The 25,564-nt window shown below is 46.2% G+C and overlaps 1 protein-coding gene across 1 annotated transcript; it reads right to left on the bottom strand.

Annotated features, from left to right (window-relative positions):
- Positions 1–7,227: 7,227 nt before the first annotated feature.
- On the bottom strand, positions 7,228–24,910 carry LOC143837540 (gap junction beta-5 protein-like). The gene is made up of 2 exons (XM_077337494.1): positions 24,754–24,910; positions 7,228–9,722 (listed from the first exon to the last, which is right to left on the bottom strand). Exon 2 carries the CDS (start codon positions 9,695–9,697, stop codon positions 8,849–8,851), a length of 849 nt encoding a protein of 282 aa, XP_077193609.1. The 5' UTR covers positions 9,698–9,722; positions 24,754–24,910; the 3' UTR covers positions 7,228–8,848.
- Positions 24,911–25,564: the final 654 nt, after the last annotated feature.

The following is a 25,564-nucleotide window of genomic DNA, read 5'->3' as shown; positions in this document are numbered from 1 at the left end:
TGGGTACAGTATGGTTTAGGGAAGGGACAGACCTTGGAGGGGCTTAATGTCATACGGTCCACCTCCCAAAACAGCATCCCCCCCCCCAGCAGCCGTGGAATAAACATTATAAGGAAACAAATAATAAATAAATAACCGCTCTATGTCATATGGGCATCCTTTGTAATTCCAGTGGATCTCCAGCCCTTACCTGCAGGATGGCAACTCAAACTGCCAGTCTGAGTAGACAGTACTGACCTTGATGGACCAATGGCCTCATTCGGTATAAGGGAGCTTTGTGGGTTCATGGTGGAAGAAGACTGAACTGTGCAGCGCTTTCTCCATTTCACTGAGCAACACCAGACTCTCTGTGCTGTGGTGTTTTGAGACAAGCAGTGGGGCTTTCAAAGGGAGGAACAAACAGGGATGATTTGCCATGGGCCTCCCCCCACCCCCGTACATTCCCCTTGGACAATGAGAATTGCTGTTTAAGGTGCTGTCCGAAGATGCATTGAGAATTGGCACGGAGCTGTCGTGATTTAGGGTTTCCTTGATTCTTTTATTCTTTTAAGGCCTTTACTGTTTTATTGTAATGTGTTTGTTGCACACCACCCTGACCCAGATGGGAGGGTGGTATATAAATTAAATATAAATAATAACAATTGCATGTCACTGTTTAGCAACCCTCCACTTCCTTAGTGGTCTTCCATCCAAACGTTACCCAGGCCCAACTCGGCTTAGCTTCTGAGATTGGGCTAGCACAAGCCCAAGATTGGGCTAGCACAAGCCATCCAGACCAGGAGAGATGATTTTAAGTACTTAACATTGGGGCTCTCGATTCATTAAAGAATTTTCAGGGGATAAATAATTTGCCCCCACCCATTCAACTATTAAAGATAAATGCGTTGGCATGCTACCCAGACCTTTGTGCCGCATCAAAGCAAAGCCCAGAATGATTTGCCATTTAATGAAGAAAGCAAACACTGTGTGTTAGAACATTTCATTCTTTTTTCCCATGCTCTTGCCCTGATACAGTAGCACAAAAGAACCTAACATTTAAAAAAGGGTATGTCCTTAGCTTTCCAGCCTCCATCTTGGTCCTCAGAGACTCATAAACTCAGTTAATTAACTTACCAATTAAATAGATTAAAGCACGCATCCCTAAATTTTATGGCTCGCCGCTCTTCAACGCTTGGTAGAAAAGCATGATGCCATTTCTGGAAGAAGTGTTAAATAAAAACGACTGGTCCGGCACAATTGATGCCAGGTCGTAATTTCTGTCTTGGAGAGCCTGCTTTCTGGCATAGCGAGAAGGAGAATGTAGGTCAGTCCAGGCCAGTTCCCCAAGAGATTAAAGCACCTCGAAGAGCCGGTGATTCAAAGGAAGCGGGACACCTACGTAATCACCGTTGCCCCATCGCTAAAAGTTAATTGCCTAAGTGGAGTAGGTCACCCAAGGGAGTGGTAAGAGATGCCACCCCTTGCAGGGTTTCAGTCAAGCTTGGAGGGTGGTGTTGACTCGTGGTTGAACAAGAAGATCTGGACTCCATGCAGGAACATTCAAGTGGCCTTTTTAGAGTATTGTCCACAGTTTGGGGCAGTTTGTTGAGATTTCTCCTGACGGCCAGCATGCCTCCCACCAAGGTTCATTCAACAGTTTTATCACTGTTTGAATATGTAGAGAGAGTAGAGCACCAGGCTGCTCAAAAATTAAAAGAGAGAGATAGAGATCTAACTAACTGTTCTAGCTGCTGTCTGCTGTTATAATTCTGTTCAACAACTGTTCTGGAGGCAAGCAGGAAGGCAGTGTGCTCAAAAGGCAGGAAGTCTCCCGTTGAGTCAATCAGGATGCTAGGGGAGATAATTTGAAAATCACCTGGAAGTTCCTATCCTATCTATGCTAAATGTACATCTCCTCTGATGCCCCTGCAGAACACCTTTTATATTCTGCTTAGTTATACACATGGGCAGATCTTGCATATTCCAACACCCCCTCTCAAGATCTAGTGTGCATAGTCCTTGAGGTTCAACTTTTTCTGTAAAGTTTTCTGTGATTCTTCTTAGAAAACCCATCTGTATCCTGCTGCTCTATTGCCCGGAGGCAGGTCTGTGGATGTCCATGTGGATGTCCTCAACAAGAGCTCCACTTTCCTTTTCTGTTATCTTCTCCCACCCTTTTACCTGGCTAGTTTGTATCTATGATGTCCCACATGGAAGGTTCTGCAACAGCCTTTAATTTAATTTAGTAGGAGAGTCTTCTTGGTAATGCTCTCTTATTTGTTCTAGTTGACTTTCCAGCCCCAGCTTCTGCATCCATTTCTGGGTTTTGGGATTCTGCTGGTGCTTCACCAGCAAAGTCCATGGTGCTTAACTGTACTGCTTTTGGCTGTTGTATTCTGCTTTATTTCATCATGGTGTCTTCTTCGATGTTCTGTGATTGTGGGGTCTTGTTTTTCAACATCAGACTGTGTGGCCAGATTTTAATGGATTAAAGATCCTGCAGCTGTTACATCCTAAGGTATATTCTCCAAAAATGCCTTGCTCAGTTCTCATGACCAAATATCCTCAAATGCTTCAAACTGGTTTGTGTCATACCCATGTAGCTGACCCAAGGCTTAGCCTTACAATGGATGCGGTCTTTTTTCCAAGGTTGGGGACAGATGGTGGTACTAGGGGAGAGAACCTCCCAGGGGCAAGCCCTAAATATTCTCTCCCCAATATTATTTAACATCTACATGTGCCTCCTCACTCAGCTGGTCTGGGGCTTCAGGCTGGGTTGCCACTAATACGCTGATGACACCCAGCTATATATGTTGATGAGCTGTCATCCACTTACACCCCCAGATTCTTTGGCCAATTCTCTGGAGGCCATGGTGGAATGGCTCAGAGTTGACTGACGCTAAATCCAGCTAATATGGATGCCCTCTGGCTGGGCCAGTGTGCCCGGTAGGGAGGTAGCTCAGCTTCCAGATGGGGTCTATTTAATACCTTTGACCATTATCAAGAGTCTGGATGAGTTTCTAGATGCCTCCTTATCTATAGAGGCCCAAATCACAAATGTTGCTCGCCAGGCATTTTAACATCTTTGCCAGGTATGACAACTTGTCCCCTACCTCTTGACACCCAATTTAGCCACCAAGATCCATGCAGCAGTGAGATCCAAATTAGAATTCTGTAACTCAATCTACATAGGACTGCTCTTGAAGCTGCTCCAGAAACTCCAGCTGGTCCAGAATGGACCCCATGGAAAGCACAAATTACACCAGTGTTCTCCAAGCTTCACTGGTTCCAGATTGGAGAACCAAATCAAGTTCAAGGTTTTGATTCTTACATTTAAAGTCCTAAATAGTCTGGGATCCCTGTATTTACTGGACTGGCTCTTCTACTACATTCTCCATAGACCACTAAGATTGAATGATCTAAATTTACTCAGGGTCTCTGGCCCCAAAGAAGTAAAACTAGCCTTCACCAGGGTTAGGGCTCCGGCCTGGTGGAATTCTCTGCGTAGTGAGATCAGGGCCCTCTGGGACTTTGACTAATTCTGGATGGCCTGTCTGACAGGCCTATGGTTGAGGTCAGGAAATTAACGTCAACAAAATACTGGCCTCGTCTGAAAACTGAATTGACAAACTATGAAGAAAATCTTCCCAAATACCAGCCAAGATGCCCCACCCCGAATGATTCTAACCACAATGATGAGACGGCATTTAATTTAATATTAAAACCTAAATTAGATTACATTGTTATGTAATTTATTGGAATTTATTTGTACTGAATGTTTTTAATGTTGATGTTACCCACCCTGAACCTACCAGGGAAGGGCAGGCTATAAGAATAAAATAATAATTATAATGATTATACCATAGTTTATATGGCCTTCTTTTGGCACCTTTGTTGAGTAGCTTGTTCTGTGGGCAAGTAATAGTGTTAATGGCTTCTTTCCAGTAGCTGCGCTTCTAGATGCATGCACCAAGACAACTCAGTTAAGGGGCAATTCTTTCTTGATGCTATGCTATTCTGTTCTGGAGTGTTTGGCTCAGTGAGCTGATGTTCTATTCCTCTTTTAATCAAGTAGTCCTTCATGTCACAACTCACATTTTCCTCCATTGTCTGTGTGAATGGCCAATGCTTACCATTGCAACATGTGCTTTGAGCTTCTCAATTTGGGATATGGGTGGAAATTGGGTGTAGCTGGGGGGGTGTTATTTTTCGCTGCCAGGACTTGATTGTAAGGGGTGTTGATAATGTTTTTAATTTTTAATTTTTATGTGGGGTTTTATCTTTTATGTAACCTGTCGCGAGACAGCTTGCTGATAGCAGTGGGAAAGAAATCAATCAACCATTCAATAAATTTTCATAAATTTTGGCAATTAAAGTTAATACAACCAGATCTTAATCCTTAATCCTGCAATCTAAAAGTTCACCCTGGTACAAACTATTTAAAATAAATCATTTGAGATCTTCCTATTTAGTCTATCTTTTAACTCATAGTCTCAGAGTAGCTTTTACCTCCATGCGATTTCAAACAACACCAACAGCTCTACTGAGTGGGCGATACCATAAAACACCAAAAGATCAGTGCTTCTGTATTTGTGGAGCTTTAGTTCTGGAGAATCTCCAACATTACATTCTCACTTGGCCCATTGTATACGGATCCTAGGGCCAAATTTCTTGCTGGCCTACTAGATGGGCTAAATGATAAATGATAAATCCGGAAATCAGGAAAAACTTGTGTTTTTGTTAGCAGATACTAATTCATTTGTTTCTAACAAAATGTCATTATTTGTCCTTCCAGTGAAGAAAATAAGGGCCAAAGTGGTGCTGCAGAGAGCAAATACCTAGAATAGATATAGGACATGTGGACATATGTAATCTGGAAATGTTTTTATGATGTTAAGTAATTATTATCTGAGATTGCACATTCCTTTTTTATTACTGATCTGAAATTTTTTAAATCCTTTTATATTTTCCTTTTGTATTGTAATGGCCTATGGCTACATGTAATAAAATCTGACTTGACTACAACCAGATCTTATTCTGAAATCTCTTTGCCAATACTTTGGAGTTCCTCATTTAAACCAAACATGTCATCTAAGTGGTCACACAGATTTCAGTTCCAATGGTGTGTTCTTTTATTAGTGTATATATTGCAATACATGCCCTAATAAGAGAACACACCATTGAAATTTTGGCAGCCTTTGGAAGAGAGCTAATAATTGATAAATAGTCATCTTCATTCATTAAGTGGCTCTAGTACTTTACAGCTCTTACTCTGCAGCTTTTATTGGCTGCTATACATATTTCATATGTGTAATGAAATGGTGTGTGTTAAAATCAGACCTTTGAAGAAGGCCCTATAAGGGTCGAAATGCATTGGTCTATTGTTCATATAGTGCATAGCACAGTGTTTTGCAATAGCCTATGGGATGTATACCCGTATTTGCCGGCGTATAAGACGACTGGGCGTATAAGACGACCCCCCAACATTTCCACTCAAAATACAGTACTATGGGCCACTATGGGCAGCTATGTCTATCCCAACTGAAGTGCACCCGGCGTATAAGACGACCCCCCCACTTGGAGGCATGTTTTTCAGGGGGAAAAAGTAGTCTTATACACCAGCAAATATTGTATATGTTTTTAACTCCTAATTTTTTAATTTAAAAAAAAATCATATAAAAGTTATATAATTTTAACATTCATACAGACATTCAACCTTTGAAGGTCCTAACTGTCATCAGTTGGGTTTTTAGGGTTCCAAATTGCTTTTGCTGTCTGGACATGTGTCTCTTACCATGTTTCTATCAGTCAAAACTTTGATCAGGGCTCCTTGTGCCTTCATGTTGTCAGAATCCCAGGTCTTTTGTCCTTCCTGCTGGTGGCGTGTCTCTAACAGCATGCCATAGTCCCGTCTTTAGCTGGTGGCTCTTCATTCTCCCTCTCAAAATCAGGAAATTAACTTCTATGAGCTGATCAAGTAGGTAGTGCTGAGTGTTGCATAGGATTGCCATCTTCGGGTTGGGAAATACCTGGGGACTTGGAGGTGGAGCTGGGAGTAGGTGGGATTTGGGATGGGAAGGACCTCAGTGGAGTATATTGCTATGGAGTCCACCCTCCAAAGCAGACATTTTTGCCAGGTCTCTCTAGTCTTGAGAGAAGCTATAATTCCAGGGGATCCCCAGGTCCCACCTGGAGGACTGGCATTCCTAGCCTTGCATAAAACAGCCATTTTGTGTTTCTTCTTCTCTTTGCCTATCATATACTATCTACCGTATTTCTCAGCCTGAATGCTAACTCGGGGCCTAGAATCATGCTGGCACAGTTCAATGTGCAGAGAGTGTGGAGGACCAGGCTGCTTAAAGAAAAAAATTAGTTTTTATTCAGAAAAGAAACAACTATGTTGAGAGAGAGCAAGAGAGAGAGAGAGAGGCTCCCCTAACTAACTGTTCTAGCTCTTGTCTGCAATCATTCTTCTGTCCAACAACTGTTCTGGAAGTAAGTAGGGGAGAAGTGTGCTCAAAAAGCAGGAAGTCTCCTGTTGTGCCAATCAGGACACTAAAACAGTTTGAAAATCATCAGGAAGTTCCTATCCTATCTATGTTAAATATACATCTCTTCTGATGCCCCCTGCAGGAAACCCTTTGTATTCTGCTCTGTTATGCACATGGCAGATTTTGCATATTCCAACAAACAGAATCCAGACAGACAAAGCCATTGGTTGCATCCAGCCTACATTTTCTAGTGGCAGAATGGAACTTTCTCCCCTGCCCTTGATTGATCTCCATGCCCACTGACCTCCATGCTGCTGCTCTTGGGGTAGGGATGCCAGAATCCAGGTTGGACCACTGAGCTCCTTTCCTCTCCAGGCTCCATTCCCAGATCTCTCAGTATGGATCTGGTAAACCTACTCCCCATCCACCACTGGTGGCTGGGGGTACCTGGTAACCCTACCCAGGGACAGGGACTCTTCAGGGTGCTCTGCAAGGGGAAGAGAGATTTGGTGGAAATTGTCCAGCTCTTACCCTTTCTGTTCTGAGTAGGGCTTAAGTGACTCAAAGCCCACCTTAATGAATGTGACCAAGATGCTCAAATAGAGTCTATGACCAGTGTATCCTTTTTTTTTTTTTTGCCCGTTTGCAAAAATACAGTACAAGCCTGTGGCAAGGGTTGTTCCTTTTCACAGAGTTATCATACTTGTCAGGCGTACTTTGATAAATAATCAGAAATAATTACAAACTGTCGAGGCACTTTATAAATAATCAATATTTTTATTTATTATTGCCAGAGATTCCAGAAAGTCATGTTTTCCCACCACCCATCTAGCACACGTCTTTCTTCTTCAACAAGAGTTGCATAGCTGGATTGGGCCACAACAACAGGGCCGGCCCAGCATTCTTTTTCTCTCCAATCATCCTTGTTTGGTTCAGAAATTCTGGAAAACATGCTACTGAATTGGCCCAATTATGTCCATTGGATTAAGTAGCAATTCCCTGAGGCCATTTTAGACCAGGACAACGTTGACTCTCCCTTTCCCCACACCATAGTCCTGAGCTTCAGATACAGAACACCCAGCATCTTCTGCCTTTGTCCTGACTCTCAAAATGGAAAAAATATTTTCAGTCATGTTTTGTGGTTGCCATGGTACAAAAGCATCAAGGATGCATAGGGTCCCTTCTTCAGATGTCAAGTATTTGTTGCCAGTTTCTGTCACTCAGGTTAGAGATGATTTTCTTTGGTATCACAGTAATGTGATGCAGTAGGTCAGGGGTCCCTATCCCTTCTGAGCCTGTGGGCACCTTTGAAATTCTGACACAAGGTATGGTGCAGAACCACAAAATGGCTGCTGCAAGATGCAGGCCACAAAATGGCACCCAGGAAGGCAGAGAAAACCACACCCATGCACCAGAAAGTCACAATACGTGGGACAAGAGGAGTCATTTTAGAAAACACACCTGCGAAAAAAGTGAATAGAACCAACGTTGTAGTGACAGTTGTTGCTGAAGCAACTTTTATTTTCAAGGCTAACCAGATCTCCAGTTGTCATTCCAAAGACTGTTGGGTAGGACTATGCACCTGTGAATCAAGTTCTCCTGACACCATCCAACATATCATACTGGATTGCCCTTTGTTTACTCAACAGAGAAGGCATATCATACCTCTTATACCAAAATGGAGAAACCATTCAAGAGACTTGGTTTGCCAATTTTTACTGAGTGATAAGGATGCCGACATCACTTTTATTATGGCTAAATTTCTGTCCTCAGTTTTTAAACTTAAACTGTCCGATGTATCTTGACTATCTTTGTATAGCCTCCTAATCTGCTTTATGCCAATAAAGGTATTGTATTGTATTGGGTAGGAGCCCCACCTGGCTCCACCCACTTTTTAAAAAACACTTGGTGGGCATCAAGGAAGGTATTGGTGGGCAACGTGGTGGCCAAAGATTCCACGATGGGTATCCCTGTGATTGTGGGTTCTGCATCCAGAAATGCATTCTCCAGAAACTAGAGGGCAATATCTTTTTGACTAGAGTGATAGCAGTCTTATTACAGACCATCATGCTAGCAAAAACATCTTTGAAACTGCTTGTAGGCTCTTTGAAGGTAACTAGCACCTGCCTCTGGCCTTATAGATTACAACATCAAGGAGGATCAATACCTCAGGAACTGGAGTCTGTTTTTTTAATGAAGAGCTTGGACTGGGTTCTATTAGGAAGCGTATGACAGAGGCTAGCACAACAGGGCTAGTTTGACATTCTTCTTCATCCCCCAACCTTCCCTCCATTTCTTCTATCAATGGCTAAGAAGGTTCTGAAATGAGAATTTACACAGGTTCTTCTGGGGTGGTCTCTCCTCACTTGGTGGAACTTTTAACCCACTTTCTCATGTTTTGTTGATGTACACGGAGAGCTGTTTGTGAGAGATGCAGTGGCTAGTTTGTAGTCTGCCCCATGGAAGACCTGTACCCCCACTTCACAAGGTTCTTGTTGATTGGGGGGAAGTGAGCCAGTGTCCTTGTGTAGGAGGGTCCCACTGCGGTGTCGGTTGTATCTGTCACTTCTGACCTGAAGGACCTCCTTACATCTCTTAACAATGAGGTAGGATGCTTCGATGAGGCTGAGAAGGACACAGATACAGGCTGTCACAACCATGAACAGGGTGAAGATGTTCTTCTCCGTCGGCCGGGATATGTAGCAATCTACAATGTTAGGGCAAGGTGGTAGGAAACACTTTACTAGAAGGGGAAGAGTGTAGTTTGGGTAGATAATGTAGAAGATAATGAGAAACACAATGTCCACGGCAGCCTTGAAGATTAGGCTGAAGAGGTAGGTCCACCACAAGCCCCCACGCTTCTTGCCCACGTCAGGAAAGAGCCGCCTGCCATTGTCTCCGTATTTCTCCCTGTACCTTTTCTCTTTCGCTTCTCGGTAGGCAACATGCATGACCACCATCAAGGAAGGGCAGGTGACAAGGATCAGCTGAAGGGCCCAGAGGCGGATATGGGAGACCGGGAAGTAATGGTCAAAGCAGACATTGGGGCAGCCCGGCTGCTCCGTATTGCAGTCAAAGTCCTTGCTGTCATCACCCCAGACTTTCTCAGCAGCCACGAGGTAGACCAGCAGGCGGAAGATGAAAACGACCGAGAGCCAGATGCGTCCAAAGGCTGTGGAATACTTGTTGACACCGCTGAGGAGTCCTTCAAAGCCTCCCCAGTTCATGGTCTCTGGCTTCAGTTAACAATCCCTGAAACAAGAGAAGGTGTAAGTCAGAAGAGGTGACTAACTGGCACGGCCTATGGATAGAGCCCCTGGGCAGCTGACCAATGACATCTCATTGCTTTGTTAGACCTGAGTCACCTCATGGAGGTGGGAACAAACGAACCCTCTTGGATATTGCACAATAGCAACCACTAGCAATCGGATGGTCTTGTTCACTCAGGAAAAGCCAGTTGTGAATGTTCGCTATAGCCCAAGGATGGCAGAACATTCATGGGGGTGGAGGAAAGCAAGAATCATTTGGGCTTCCCCCTAATTCTGACTCCTGCATGCCCACCTCATAAATCTGTACCTCATTGTCTTTCCAGTCACATTTGTAAAGGAGATGTGTAGTATACTGGTGAGAGTGCTGAACTAGGACAGGGGTGGCCAAACTGTGGCTCTCCATGTGTCCATGCACTACAATTACCATGCACTTCTGCCAGCTGGATCAAGGACCTGGAAGGCCCAGACTTGAATCCCCACTCTGCCAATGAAGCTTGCTGGGTGACTGTGCTCCAGTCTCACACTCTCAGCCTAACCCACCTTACAGGATTGTTATGAGGATTTAAAGGGAGCAGTGGGGAATGATGCAAGGTTCTTCTAGTCTCCCCTGGAGAAAATGGTGAGGTATGAACAAGCAAACAAACAAGCTCATTAATAAATGAACCACTCATCAATTCAGCCAGATAATTTGAAAAACTCATATTTAGTTAACCATACTCTCCTATGCCCCTGTTTCAATCCCTGGCATCTCCAGGTACAAGGACCAGGTAAGCTGTTGATAGGAAACACCTCCACCTGAGACCCTGGGGAGCTGATGCCTATCCTGACCTTGATGAACTCAAGGTCTGATTTGAGGCCAAAAAGCCTGATTTGAGGCCAAAAAGCGCCATGTGTTCATGATTTCAATATCTGGGATTTGCTGGACTGTGAATTCTCTCCCCCAAACACAAAAAGATTATTGAAGATCCCACTCAAGGACCTGCCAATCCTTGGCTGGCCAATGGCCCCCTATCTAAAGCTGCAGGAGGTTGTAGCCCTGCCCCCTGAGGAGGAATGCAATGCGGGAACCTGCCTCCAGCCACAGGCCAATGCATGCGCAACTGCAGGGAACTAGAATTCCTCCTCCCCAATGGAAATAATTCCCCCCCCTACTGGCATTTACTCCAGGAAAGAGGAGAACAGGCCCTCTGGCCTTCCTAGCCGGAAGAATAAAGCTGGCAGAAGTCCTACCCGACGCCTACCCCAGTGAGAATGCCAAAAGCCAGTGTGGCGCAGTGGTTGGACCGCCAGCGGCAGAACGCCAAGCATCGGTTTCCGCTCTTTGAAATGATCAAGGACCTTTCCAACCAGCCAGCGACTGGAAGTCTGCACTTGGTACAGAAGAAAGTCAGGCGTTGGTTTGAGAGGGAGGGGGGCTTTGAGGACAGGAGATGCTGCAGAAGGATGTTGGTTCCCTTTGAAACGTAGAGGATACAAGACTGGAGGGGGGGGCTGGAGTGTTAGCAGGCTAATTAGGGTGGAGAAGAGCCTGACAGGGCTGCCTCCCCCCCCCCCCTGCCCTCGCCTTCTTGCCAGGCAAAGAGACAGAGAAGTTAGAACAGAAAACTATACTTGCTAAAGTCCCCAGAGGGTTCAGAGGCTGCAATGATTCATCTTTTGTGTCGGTATAACTGCGGAGACTTACTAATTCATCACAGACTAAACTCTGTGGATATAACAGATGAAGAACTTTGCTGAATCAGACCCAAGAGCCGGCCAGTCCACGGTCCTGTTTCTAATCCCTGTGCCTCTGAACACAAACCGTGAAGCTGTTAGCCTTCCTCTGGTTGTCTGTCCAGGATAAAATCATAAAAAGCATACGATCAAGCTATTAAAAACCCTGCATGAGGCATCTGATAAGGAAAAGCAGCAACAGCATCACAACCGTATAGCTTACGTGGACTAGGAGCAGGTTGTAAAAAGAAGACGCTGACAATTAGCTGTTATTTAGCAGACAATGGCATTTAACTCTGTGCCATGAAAACCTTGGACTACCCATGTCTATACACCAGTCCTCTGTTACAAGGACAAGACATTCGGAAGAAGGTTGTTTTTTTTATATCCCGCTTTTCACTACTCAGAGTCTCAAGGTGGTTTACGATCACTTCCCACCACAGACACCCCATGAGGTAGGTGAGGCTGAGAGAGCTCTGAGAGAACTGTGATTGGTCCCCAGTCGCCCAGCTGGTTGCATGTGGAGGAGGAGTGGGGGATCTAATCCGGATCTCCAGATTAGAGGCTTTTAACCACAACGCCTGGCTGGCTCTGAAAAAGAAGTAAAATTAAAAAGATCAGCTCCCTAGTTAAAAGTACTGGTAGAGAAATGGTTTGGCCCAGTAACTAAAACAATGTGCAGCTGTTGCACAGTTGCCCCAGATGGGGGTTGCCGGGTCTCCCACTGGCAGCCCTTGTTGCCTGCTGCCACTCCAAGAGGTGACAGGAATAAAATATTTTTTTCTTTCTGCACCAGGCAAGGCAGCTGGCACCATATATCTCGGAGCCGGACCTAACCAGAATGATCCATGCAACAGTCACCTCTAGGCTAGACTTCTGCAACTCGCTCTATGGCAGGGCTGCCCTTGAGACTGCTGTGGAAACTTGAACTGGTTCAAACTGCAGTGGCACGAGTCCTGTCTGCAGACAGATGAACAGCTCTGTGGGGGACGGTCTGCTAGACTATCCAGGCAAGAGTAAAGATGAACAGAGAACAAGGAAAGCAGTTTTGTTGACTGGAATGCTCTGTCAGCAGCAGGTTCACCATCACCTCCTTGCTCTGAGCTCCCTACGTGGGTTTTATAAATGCAAATGTGCTCCTTTCTTAATCAGAGGCCTAAATGATGCTTGCTTTTCAGCCATAATTGTCTCCTACCTCTCCTGCCCACTCTGCCTTGCGCAAACATTTCCAGGCTGCACGGATCACCCGCTGTTTCTCTCCCGCAATTTCCTTTATGGAGTTGCAGTGAGGCCTGTTGGACTGGATCTCCCCCTCTTGAGGTGTTTCCTCATCCTCATCCCTCCTTGAGCCGGTCCAGTATAGCTTCATTTGTTTGGAGAAGAAGAGTTGGTTTCTATACCCCAACTGGCCCAAGGTCACCCAGCCGGCTGCATGTGGGGGAGAAGCAGAGCTCTCCAGATTAGAGGCTGCCACTCTTAACTACACCACACTGGCTCTCTCTTTCCAAATCCAGTTTACTCTACTAGATTTTCTGTCAGACGGTTATTGGGGTATTTGTGTTCAAATAATCCCCGACCAACCCTGAAGCTTGAAGGGTGACTTGGGGTCCGTCTCCGTCTTGCTGTCTAGCCTACCTCAAAAGGTTGTTGTGAGGATAAATGGACAAGGTGAGAACCACACAGGCCACCCATAGCTCCTTGGGGGAAACTCTGATGAAAACGTGATGGACTGATTGATTTCCTAACAGGGGTGGCTGAACTGTGGCTCTCCAGATGTCCATGGACTACAATTCCCACGAGCTCCTGACAGTGCTGCCAGAGGCTCATGGGAATTGTAGTTCATGGACATCCAGAGAGCCACAGTTTGGCCACCCCAGCACCTAGAACAACATTAGGATGTACAATATCACTTAGTATTCTGTTCTCATTTAGGGCTGCTTGAGAGTTGAAGGAACTATCACGTGTCACTGTTATCACACAGTTTAGATCCTGGATTCTAGGGCCTAGTCTGCACACATAGGATACTGCACTGTTTTGGCCGCTGGATTTTCCTGTGCAGAACATGATAATCTACTTCTAAAGTGCATTGAAAGTGCATTATCTATTGTGTGCAGAATAGGCCCAGGAAAGGAGACAGTTGGCAATTACAGGTGGGGAATTTCCTGGATATTTGGGGGTGGAGCCTGGTCAGGTGAGGTTTGGGGAGGAGAGGGGTCTCAGTGAGACATCATGCTGCAGAGTCCACTCCCCAGAGCAGCCATTTTTCTCTATAGGGAACTGATCTGTGTAGTAGGGAGATCTACTGTCTTTCTGAGACATCTCAAGACCCAGCCTGGATGTTGGCAACCCTGCAAAGGAAGGTGCTAATGGGTGATCTAGAAGTCTGTTTCACCCTTTCCCAATCAATTCCCATCAATTTCCCCACAATTAACCAAACCAATAAAGCCCCTTTAATTGCTTTAAGAGCCTCTGGTGGCACAGAGTGGTAAGGCAGCAGGCATGCAGTCTGAGAGCTTTGCCCATGAGACTGGGAGTTCGATCCCAGCAGCCGGCTCAAGGTTGACTCAGCCTCCCATCCTTCCAAGGCCGGTAAAATGAGTACCCGGCTTGCTGGGGGGCAAACGGTAATGACTGGGGAAGGCACCGGCAAACCACCCCGTATTGAGTCTGCCATGAAAACGCTAGAGGGCGTCACCCCAAGGGTCAGACATGACCCGGTGTTTGCACAGGGGATACCTTTACCTTTACCTTTAATTGCTTTAATGAATGCCGCTATTTAATTGGCACATTAAAAAAAGTGTTACTTTTAATTAAAAAAAACACACAAAAATTCTTCTGGCTTAGAAGAGAGGCTTTCTTTTCTGGCTCTGTGGCTGCATTCCTACCTCATTTGTTATGGTGCTTTTGTGGCTCCTCAGCATGCATGTGCCTGGGTCATTTTGGCCACATGCCCAAATCTCCTTGCCAGTGACCTCTCTAGCTCAATTGCAGCACAACAGCCAACCATGCGGGGACACTGTCCTACCCCCCCCCTCCGGGAGGGAAAGTCTCTTCTAAAATGGTGCAACGCCAGGCAAAGCTCTCTGCTGTTTTTCCCCTTTGTCGCAACAACTGTTTTTATTTGTGCGACAGGGCAAAGATTTAATCAATTCATTTATTCAAATGCACGCGAGGGATCAAGCGAGATTTCTGAAAACGATGAGCACCATGAAAGAATACATGTTTCTCCATCCCTCCAGGGGCTCAGTCTGTTTTGCGGATTTCCACCTATCTGTCTGCTGACTTATTTAAAAATGAAAAGTAGCCCCTGGAGACCCCTGACAGGAGAGGGGGGAAGGCAAGGTCACAGGCAGCTAACAAAGTGAGCTCTGCCAGAATACTTTTTTTTGAGTCTTTAACAGGATTGTTCTGGACTGTTCTGCTTAGTTTTTCAGCTAGAAACTAACACAGCCAGGAATCCCTCTTGAATTCTCTGGGATTTATGTCTGGGGCTTAACTTTTACCTGGGGAACAATTTTACGGCCCAGAATCCTGAAGGGAAACAGGTATGAGGGACTGTATCTTTGAATTATACCTAGATTGCTTTTATTCAGGAGATTTCAAGGCCACCTCTTCAGAGTCTTGCTCAACACCACTTAATTAAAATAATAAACTATCCATATAAAGATGACAAGCCATTAAAGCAAGCTGTTCTCCTCTGTGGGGAAGCCAGAAAGCTGGGGGAGCATCACCCAGCTCCGTGCCTGGAAGCCCAGAAGCTTTTGGTTGGCAAGGCCTGTGGAAGGAGGAATACCACAGGATGGTGAGATATCACTTCTAGGTGATCGCCTAGAAGTGATGCCACAGACCCCCAAGAAGCTCTGGGAATTCCCCCAACCTCTATGGTAAATGCCACAGAGAGCAGGGGAAATTATGGCTGTGGACACTGTGACGTCAGTCCCCTGGAAGCGATGTCAAAGCATCCACAGCCTTGTTCCCTTTCTTCATGATGCTCAGTTGATCAAGCACAGGAAATGTGGGGGGGGGGGGGAGGGGGGGAGTTGATCTGCCATGAACAGGCAAATTGTAAGCCTAGCTATAGGGGAGGGGTATTATGTTAATGCTATTGTTGTTACCACCTTACTGTTACCAGAATGATATTACCTGTACCAATTAATTGTTTTGTGTAAACTGCCCTGAGCCCTCGGGGAGGGCAGTATATAAATACAATAAACAAACAAACAATTATGATATCTGATTGGGAAAATAGCCAGCAGTGATGGAATTATGACCCTTCTTGCCACACTGGGGCCTTGTTTTTGGTCTGAGGCTGGTTGCTCTGTGTCATCTCATGCCCGCATGGGGTAGCATTTGGCCCACTTTCATCTGTCCACCCTGGATTTTCACCACCACACTGTCTGTACTCTCATTTCATTTTAAAAGGCAACCCAGGGAGTTGGGGGTAGATTCAAGTGAGTAGTTGTGTTGCTCTGAAGCCACAAAATTTGAGTCCACTGGGCACCTTTAATACCAACAGCATTCTATTCTGGTGGAGGTAACATTTATGTGGAACTTTGGACGCAAAAGCATGGATTTTCTTGTACTGGAAGACGTACGTTTTAGACACTGTGCCAAAGGGTACCGAGAAGGTGGGAGGCCCCTCCAGGCTATCCTTGCTGCTTCTGAAACGCCAATGTCATTCTCCCTGCTGTTAAAAAGAGCTTGGTCACACCCCAGCCAGCAGCGTCGCTGGCCAGGGACGGCTTCACAAAAACAAAACCAGAGTCCAGGAGCACCTTTAAGACCAACAAAGATTTATTCAAGGCATGAGCTTTCGAGTGCAAGCACTCTTCGTGAGACGATGAACAACCATCATGACAGTGGGAATATAAAGCAAAAGTTAGTTCTGTTAAATTAGTAAACTGTGTCACAACATCCAAATGCAGAATTATCATATAGCTGACACAGTTTACCAATGTAACAGGATTAACTTTTGCTTATATATTCCTACTGTTATGATGGTCAGTTCTTTGTCTGACGAAGGGTGCTTGCACTCGAAACCTTGAATAAATCTTTGTTGCTCTTAAAGGTGCTACTGGACTCTGATTTTGTTGTGCTCCTTCAGACCAACATGACTACCCACTTGAAACTTAACAAAAACAGTAAATGATCCAAGTTAATGTAAGAGTTAATGTAAGAGGCCAACGGATGACTCATAGGTGAGTCCTGTACCTGTCTCTGCCAGGATCCCCTCCCAAGGCTGACATCTCAGCTTTTCCTGCAGGAGGCTTTCTGCAATGGAGAGAAAGCACAGCTCTTTCCACGTTGGCATCCTCCATGCTTACTGCCCCTCCCGGAGTCCAAAAGGAAAATGTTAAGGCTAACCGATACATTGTGCCAGGAAACATTCCTTTCCAGGAATGAGTAGGCAGAGTTGCAAAAAGAAAAAAAAAAGCCCTGCTGGGATCGGATCCTGACATGGCGTACAGGAATGTACCCAGACTTGGACTCAGCATCCCAAATAACATGGGTGCTCCCTAATTGGAGAATACCATTCATTAAGTGGTGCTTAGTTAAGAGGGAAAGGGAGGGAGTGCCTGGCACATTCCAAATCACTCCTAAACTAAGCAGGCAAATAACAGGGATTGGGTAATGGGAACACTGCAGAAGACATGACTTATTTACTTGCACTCTGCATTTCTCCCCAATGGGGACCTGGCTGGCTATTCTTGAGAGCATGGGGGGCAGAGATTGTGGATACTGGGATTGTGTGATGGTCTAGGAAATCCCTAAGTCTCTATGGTTTTTTACCACAGGTATTGGAGGGATTCCTAGAGTGTCACCTGACACTGATGTCGCTTCCTGGCATGCTCAACACCAAAACCCTCCTGCCACTTTGCTCCCACTGCTCCATTGAACACTGCAGGCAACATACAAGCCAAGTAGAGATTCAAAGTGGTCTGCAGCATTTCCTCTTGTCCATTTCAGCCTCACAACAATCTTGTGAGGTAGGATAAAAAGAGAATGACTGACCCAAAGATACCCAGCTAGCTTTCATGGCAGAGTGAAGATTCAAATCCAGGTTTCCCAGATCCTAGGGCACTTCCGCACATTGAAAAAAATAGCAATACGCCAGCGTAATGGTCTGGCGCTAAATATTATCGCGCTTCCAGCCATTCTTCACATTCTTGCTGTCTTTCTTCCATATGCCACCTTTTCATGCTCCTTACATTTCACACTGCCTGCTGGAAATGGAAGAAGAGAGCAACGCGCTTTACATGTGACTCTCTTCTGCCTGTCAATCAATCCTAGCAGCCAATCCCCATTCTCAATGTTTTAAAGGGCCCGCGATGCCCGATAATTTTTTAAAATTCAATACTTCTCTGTTGCATAGTGGGTTTTTTTTTTTATTGCCACCCCTTATGGAATCATAAGTCTTGGTACTTGGGGAGCCAGCTTGATGTAGTGGTAAGGAGAGTGGACTTCTAATCTGGCATGCCGGGTTCGATTCTGCACTCCCTCACATGCAGCCAGCCGGGTGACCTTGGGCTCGCCATGGCACTGATGAAACTGTTCTGATTGAGCAGTGATATCAGCGCTCTCTCAGCCTCACCCACCTCACAGGGTGTCTGTTGTGAGGAGAGGAAAGGGAAGGCGACTGTAAGCTGCTTTGAGCCTCCTCTGGGTAGAGAAAAGTGGCATAAAAGAACTAACTCTTCTTCTTCAAAAAAAATCTTGTTCCTGATTTTTTTTGGGGGGGGGGTTAGAGAGGCATAATTTGTGTGACAGCTTTGAGGGAAAATAATTTTTGGTTTTGCCTGCATGCATGTATGCCTATTCATTGCTCCAGGCAGTTCTCTTAAAACAAACAAACCCCTTCCCTGGGAGAAGGGAGAGGGAGGCGGGTGAGAGGGCAGGACATTGGGGGTGGAGATCGCACTTCTTCACCTCAACACATTTTTTTTGTTGGTGGCCTGATGGTGGCTTCTAGCTGACGCTTTTTAGGTTGGGGAATCCAGTTTACGCCATTCCCCAACTAGCACTTTGAAATGGAGGATATAGCCAGCCATTTGCTGCCCGGATGCTGGATGTTGGGCCTGTCAATCCTATTCCTACCATCCACTGATCTCTGTGAAATGCTGGTCCTAGAGCAGTGGTGACCAAAATGTAGCTCTCCAGATGTCCATTGACTACAGTTCCCATAGGCCCCTGCTTATCTAGAGAGCCACATGTCGGCCACCCCAGTCCTAGAGAATAAGGGATCCCCAGGAACACCATGAAGGGGTCCATAGCAAAAAGATGGCATTGTTGGAAATGGCATGGTGCAGTGGTTAAGAGTTGCAGCCTCTAACCTGGAGAACTGAATTTCATTCCCCATTCTTCCACATCAAACCAGCTGGGTGATCTTGGGCCAGTCACAGTTCTCTCAGAGCTCTCTCATCCCCACAGATCTCCTATGTTATCTGTTGTGGGGAGAGGAAGGGAAAGCGTATGTAAGCCACTTTGAGACTCCTTCGGGTAGAGAAAATTGGAGTAAGAAAACCAACTCTCCTTCTTCTTTACATAAAAAAAAAACATCCTGCTTTCTCCTGAGTGTTGGTGGGTAATAACAGTAAAACAACAGCAAGGGTGATAAAACCGACAGTATAAAACCTTTGATTCTGAAACAAATTGACAAGGGAAGCGGACGATTTTCTAGAAGAAAGTGAAAATCAATGCCGTGTTAACTCCAGTCAGCCACATGTGTCAGATGTGGACAGACAGCAATTAACCCAGGGCATGGTTTCCTGCCCTACTGATTCAGAGCTTGAAGCTGACCAGTCAGGAAGGCATTTCCTGAAAGATGGAAAACGAGAATGCCAGGGAAGGGGGGGGGGGATAAGAACAGGATTTTATATGCCAGCCCAAGTTTGGAAGAGAGAACCATTCCCGTGCTGTTATTTCTTCCACTGGGAACGTTCGGCAGTGGTGCCACCTGGCTTGGGAGAAACTCCCGGGGAGCCCCTACCATGACTCTAGCTTAGCTTTCCTCTGTGTCAATTATAAACAGCGACACGTCTTTATAGAAAGTTATTATATACTTATATGCAGTATATGGCTTGTGTGTAATAGAGCCAGGAGACCCTAGAATAGCCTGGGAGACAGGCAAGAGATGTTCAGAGGTGCTTTGTCATTGCCTGCCCCCAAGCCAAGACTCTAGTGCTCCTTACAGGTCTCCCATCCAAATACGAGTCAGGGCAAACTTTGCTTTGCTCCTGAGATCTGACATGATTGGGCTTGCCTGGGCCATCCTGGGGTAGGGAAAAAGTAAGAGACAGCCCTGACTTTAGTCCAGTTTCACTTTTGAGACATAGCTCCTCTCTCCTGCCTGCTCCATAGTATGGATCAGAGGAAAGAGGGTTCAAAAGGGGCAGACATAGGTAAAAAAATTGGGTTTAGGAAAGCTGATAGTCACAGGACCTTCCTAAAACTAGCCACTGTTTAGGACTTCCATAAACCATTAGACTAACTGTTCATGCTTCTTATCTACAAATGCTTTGAAGGACAGAGATCCAACCTGGGGTGAATCTGCACTGGGTTTTTTATCCCCAGTGACCCCGAATTAAAGAAAGCCATCTACACATGATTCAATTTCAATCGTGATATTTAGCGCTTTAAATTTTCCCTCTGCAATGTCTATGATTGATCCACGGTAACACTACCTTTCTCCCGTGTTATCCAGGAGCGGATATAACTTGCTACTTGAGGAAACTGCTCTGAGAGCTCCAGTATTAAGCATAGATGTTCTACATTTTGCTGGATTAACTTCCTCTCTTGTGCCTCCAATGTTGATGTAGCGAAGCAGTCTGTCGCTGATTGGTCAGGGCTTAGGTTCAAAGACTGCCTGGTTCCCGGTTGCCATTCCTTTGCAAGACTTATTTTTGCCCTCATTTTGGGATCTGTTTTAAAGTGACTGCACTCTCAAAGCCCACACTTCTATGAGCAGATATTTGCCTCTTGGGTTTACTTTCCCCTCCTCATTCTCTGTGAGGCTGCTGCTGCCCCTCCTCTCCCCCTCCCCTCCCCCTCCCCCCCCCACTCCTGCATGAAAAGAAAGATAAACAAGCAGCCTCATGTTCCACTTGCCCCTACCCTGGCTTGCTCTGGGCTGCAGGAAATAAAGCTCCTTCAATGTCCACTTTAGCTGACCACCTCCCCGGTCAAGCAGGAAGGAGACTAAAAATTGGGATGGTGCAAATGCAGAAGGGGTGTATGTTTCAAATTGAGAAAAAGGAAGGCTGTACATACGGGTTCAAATCGACCAGAATTCAGCAAGATTTAAAGTGGAAAAAAATTAAGTGCAGGACCAGCCCTGATTAATGATGCATGCTCAGTAAGAACCAAGGTGGTGTCAGTGAGACTATCTTCTTATTCATGACCCTTTGCATGTCAGCCCACCTCCCCTTCCCAAAATGGCCAATAATGGTCCTGGAGGGGATTGGGAGAGGCCCCGTGTGGGCGTGTCCACAGCTATGTTTCCCAACCATATTCTGCACGATCCTGCCACTTCCATGGTTTCTCTAAGCCTGAAGAATGTTTCAGGGGCTTCTCAATGGTCAAAATGTTGAGAAAGGATGCCCTCACCCAACACTGTTTGTTTGTTTGTTTATTTATGGAATCTATACCTTTCAGGCTCTCTGCAGACCTTGTCAGCCTCATTTCCTCCTTTTTAAACAGATTTTTAGCACAATCGGGCAGTGAGTGTAAAGAAAGATGCTCCTTCCATGTTACTTCAAACATCATGGCTCAGGTTTCTTTCCACTGTGCCATCAAAAGCAGATGCCACAATCAGAGCGCCAGGAGAGCCGACAGAGAGAAAAGTGTCATCACATCCTTCTGCCTTTACCCTTTGCCTGGAAGTAAATCTCATTGAATAACATGGTACTAAGTGAACCTGCTTCGGATGGCTCCCATAACCCCCCAGCATTTCACAAGCCCAAGTGGGGATGTGCTTGTAAGGTTAATCCTTATACCAAGATGAGGAGCTCCACCTGAGAAGCCCTCCCCAGCCCCTCTGCTTTATATGATGCTGAAGGTTCCATTTCTGCAACTGCATACCATGTTGATTTATATTGCACTGAAGCAATTTAAAAGAGAGGGTGGGGAGGATTGGTTCAGTGGCTGTGAAAAACGCTGTCAGTTCACCACCAGTTTATGGCAGCCCTGTACGGGTTTCAAGGCAGACACAAAGAAAAGTGGTTTGCTATTGCTTGTTTCTGGATACCAACTTGATCGCCCATCTAAGTTCTAACCAGGGCCAACCCTGGCTAGCCCATGTAGGAGGAGGGAAAGAAAGTGACTGGAACAAAGTCACTCAGGTCAGGGATATTGATTCAATTTAATATACACCTTTGCAAAATGGCAGGCTGAGATTGGTGGGTGGGTGCTTTAGTGCTGGCACTGCCAACTCCAGGTGGTGGCTGCAGATCTCCTGAAATTACAACTGATATTAGGGGTCAGATGGCCTGTAGAAAATGGCTGCTTTGTAGTCCCTGCTCTCCCCACGAAGCAGAAGAAGTGGTTTGCATGCCCCGCTTTTCACTACCCAAAGGAGTCTCAATGTGGCTTACAATCACCTTCTTTTCCTCTCCCCACAACAGATACCCTGTGAGGGAGGTGGGGCTGAGAGAGCTTTGACAGAACTGCTCTGTAAAGAGATTCATAACTGGCCCAAGGTCACCCAACTGGCTGCATGTGGAGGAGCGGGGAATCAAACCTGGCTCTCCAGAGTACAGGCTGCCTCTCTTAACCATGGCACTGCTCTGCTTCTCCCTCCATGACACCACCTTCTTGAGGCTCCACCCCTGAAATCTTGAGGTATTTCCCAACCTGGAACTGGCAATCATGTTTAGTGTTCATGCACAGGCATTAATATGCATGAGACCTGAAGAAGCATCTACCTGCTTACTAAAGAAGGTAACTCCTACAGATGCAAGGGAAGGAACTTGATTCTCAAAAGATGAACCCCTTGCTATTCACACTAGCTGGGGAGTAAAAAACAGCAGTGATAACATAATTATGAGGAACATGGACTGCTGGAGTATATCAGAGGGATGCAAGAAAACAAGGAAGAGGCAGAGCTTTTGATGCACTAATGGACAAGACTCAGAGGGCCTAAAGTGGGCTGTCCATTAATAAGCAGGGTTTTGAAGACACAGTCCAGTGGATAGAAAGATGTCCCTGCTTTCTCCTTCTCCATTTTTGAGTAATTCAGCAGTGGGGACAAAGGGAAATCTGCAAGCAAGTGGAAGATGTTATCTTTGAGGTTGGGTTGATCACTTTTACCTCAATCCCCCATTGACTGGGATCTGGAAGGCCCTGATTCAAACGTCATGGAATTATGTAGCAGATTAGGAACCATGACATTATCCTGGCCTCTGTTGTACACAGTGTAAGGTTTCCAGCTCCCGCCTCCCCCCTGGCCACTGATGGGGAATGGGAAGGGATAGAGTTGCCAGATCCATGTCTAAAAACTCCTGAAGATTTGGGGATGGGGCCTTGGGAGGACAGGGACCTCATGGGGTACAATGCCGTAGAGTCCATCCTCCAAAGTACCCATTTTCTCCAGGGGATGTGATTTCCATAGTCCAGAGATGAGCTTTACAGGCCAGACTTGGAGGCTGGCATCCATAGCATGGGGCTGTCAACCTCCATGGGGGGGGGGGTCTGGTGATCTCCCTGAAGTTTAACTGGTCTCCGCACCACTGAGATCAGTTTCCTTGGAGAAAATGACTGCTTTGGAGGGTGGGCTCAATGACATTATACCTCGCAATTCCCCAAATCACCAGGAATTTCCCTATCCAAAGCTGGCAAATCTTAGTTGTCTATCACTAAAATAAGGATATAAACGGGCTGCTTCTCAGCCTTGCAGTGGAATTTAGTAGGGCTTAAAATTGCAAGCAAAAAGACTCAAGATCCTTTTTGATACTGCGTAGCAGAGCAAATAGATGAGCTCGGTGTCCATTTTTGGCCTTAATATGGGGGGAAAATTACACTAGGTAATTTTATCTAGATGTTTTCTACCGTCACCATTCGGGTTGTAATTTAAGTCTGTGTCGTATTGTACTTGTTTGGATCTAAGCCTGTGGTCCTATTGTACTCGCTTGGCCTTATCCAAAGGTAACAAAGCAAAGCAACCCCCCCCCCCCCCCCCCATGTCTAGCAAGGCACCAACTCCCTCTCATACTTTGATAACTATGATTGTTGGGGAACTTTAGGAATGTAAATGATTCTTTTCTGGTAGCTTGGCTGGTATTTCGCTAGGATTTGCTTCACACGGGTTTTATTACTATTGCTGTTGTTCTCGCTATTTAGCAACTTTGTTGATCCTCTGCCTATCTTGCTGAGATTCCGAACTGGACTGCAGAGTTATTACAACAATGAATGAAAGCGGCAGAGAGAGAGAAAAAAAGGGGGGGCGGGAAGATACCAACAGTTTTCCAGACCATTAATCCAAATAAAGTGCCCCCCCCCCCCCCGAATTACCACCCTGAACACAGGAAGCTGCTTGGTACTGAATCAGATTACTGGACCATCAAAGTCAGTCCAGTCTGCACACAGGTCGAGATCTTTCACATCGCCTGTCACCTGAGTGTAGAGATGCTGAGACCCCCGGCAGGCCAAGCAGATGCTCTAAGAGTGAGCCACAGCCCCTCCCCCTTGACCGATCCCACTGAACTACACCTTCCAGCCCTGCTGACCAATGCACACGCAATACTCAAGGCATCTGGATTGTCACGCCAAACATAAAAATGAACTGCACAGGGGAGATTCCTTCGGGGTTGCCAGTGTGTGCCAGAAAAATTCAGGCTCCACTGGAATTCCCTGACCTGAGACTTCTTGCAACTTGATCCTATTTGTCAGCGCTCCATTTCTGAAAGAAGAGGTGCAGAGGGAGGGTGGGTAGGGGATGTGCTCTTGGTTGCAAGACCCTTCTTGCGAGCCTTCCTGAGTTTGTACGGCTCGTACTGGAAACGGATCGGCTTTTCTCGGCACGCTGGAAGTATATTAATGCCACATCGTTTTGGCTTTCCAGCACTGAAAAATAGGCTCTGGGGCTTAGTTCTGATGGGTTGCGGCCAATATTAACCCCCCCCCCACACACACACACACACATACACACACACTTCATGCTCCATATCAGCCTTTCTCACACAGTTGGTGTCTCAGAGCTCGGCAACTGTGGCTCAGTCTTCATCTCCTTTCTTGCGACGTGACACTTCAAAGGCATTCTTAGGTCTCTTCGCCCCCCCCCCCCCACCGCAGTGCCCCGAAACCCTTACCTGGAGGGAGTCCTCTTCTCCTAAAATGCTTTCCCCCCCTGTCAGCTCTTTCCATCTGCAGCATGAACGTTCTTTCCCCCCTCAGTTAAAGGCCATCCAAACTTCCAGGCTCCTCCTGCCCTGCTGAGAGAGTGTGGAGAAGGACGGGGAGGAAAAGGAACATCCCAAAAGCAAGCATTCCAGGGGTGGAGCAACACAGGAGGGCTGGATTTGAAGGCAGCAGCCTGTGTCGCAAGAGGCAGAGGCCGAGGGAAGCAGACGGTGCGGTCTAGGTTGTCCCATCTCGCAAAATGGACAGGAGAACTGGAAGAGGAGCAGGAGAGGGCCACCAAAACCATGAGGGGCAACTTCAATACCAAGAAAGGTGACAAGGAGTTGAAGCTTTCGAGTTTTAAGAAAGGTTGGCTGAGGAAGGGGCTGGGCTGGGTGGTGCCGTTACACCTACAGGGCAGCCATGATGGAGGGGCTAGGGGTACAGCCCCCTGGAGGGCCTGGATTGCTCCAAGGGCTACTGGAGGTTGGCCGTGTGCCCCTTGGGAAGGTATGAGTAGCATGCCTGTTCTAACTGAACACCTTTGGTCCCCTCCCCCTTTTCTGAATGTAGTAGCACTACACACCCAATGTGGTGTGCTGGTAGAGTGTAGGCCAGGCTTCCTCTACTTTTCTTTTTACTGTTGAGAACCCCCTGAAACATTCTTCAGGCTTTGAGAAACCCCAGAAGTGGCACAATAATACAAAATATGGTTGGGAAGCATAACTGTGTACATGCTCACCTGGGGCTCCTCCCCTTCCCACCCCCTCCTGGGCCATA

This window comes from Paroedura picta, chromosome 5 (assembly GCF_049243985.1).
Source record: "Paroedura picta isolate Pp20150507F chromosome 5, Ppicta_v3.0, whole genome shotgun sequence".
Lineage (NCBI taxonomy): Eukaryota > Metazoa > Chordata > Lepidosauria > Squamata > Gekkonidae > Paroedura > Paroedura picta.
The sequence above is the reverse complement of the archived record's forward strand: the minus strand, read 5'-3'. Positions and strand labels throughout refer to the sequence as shown.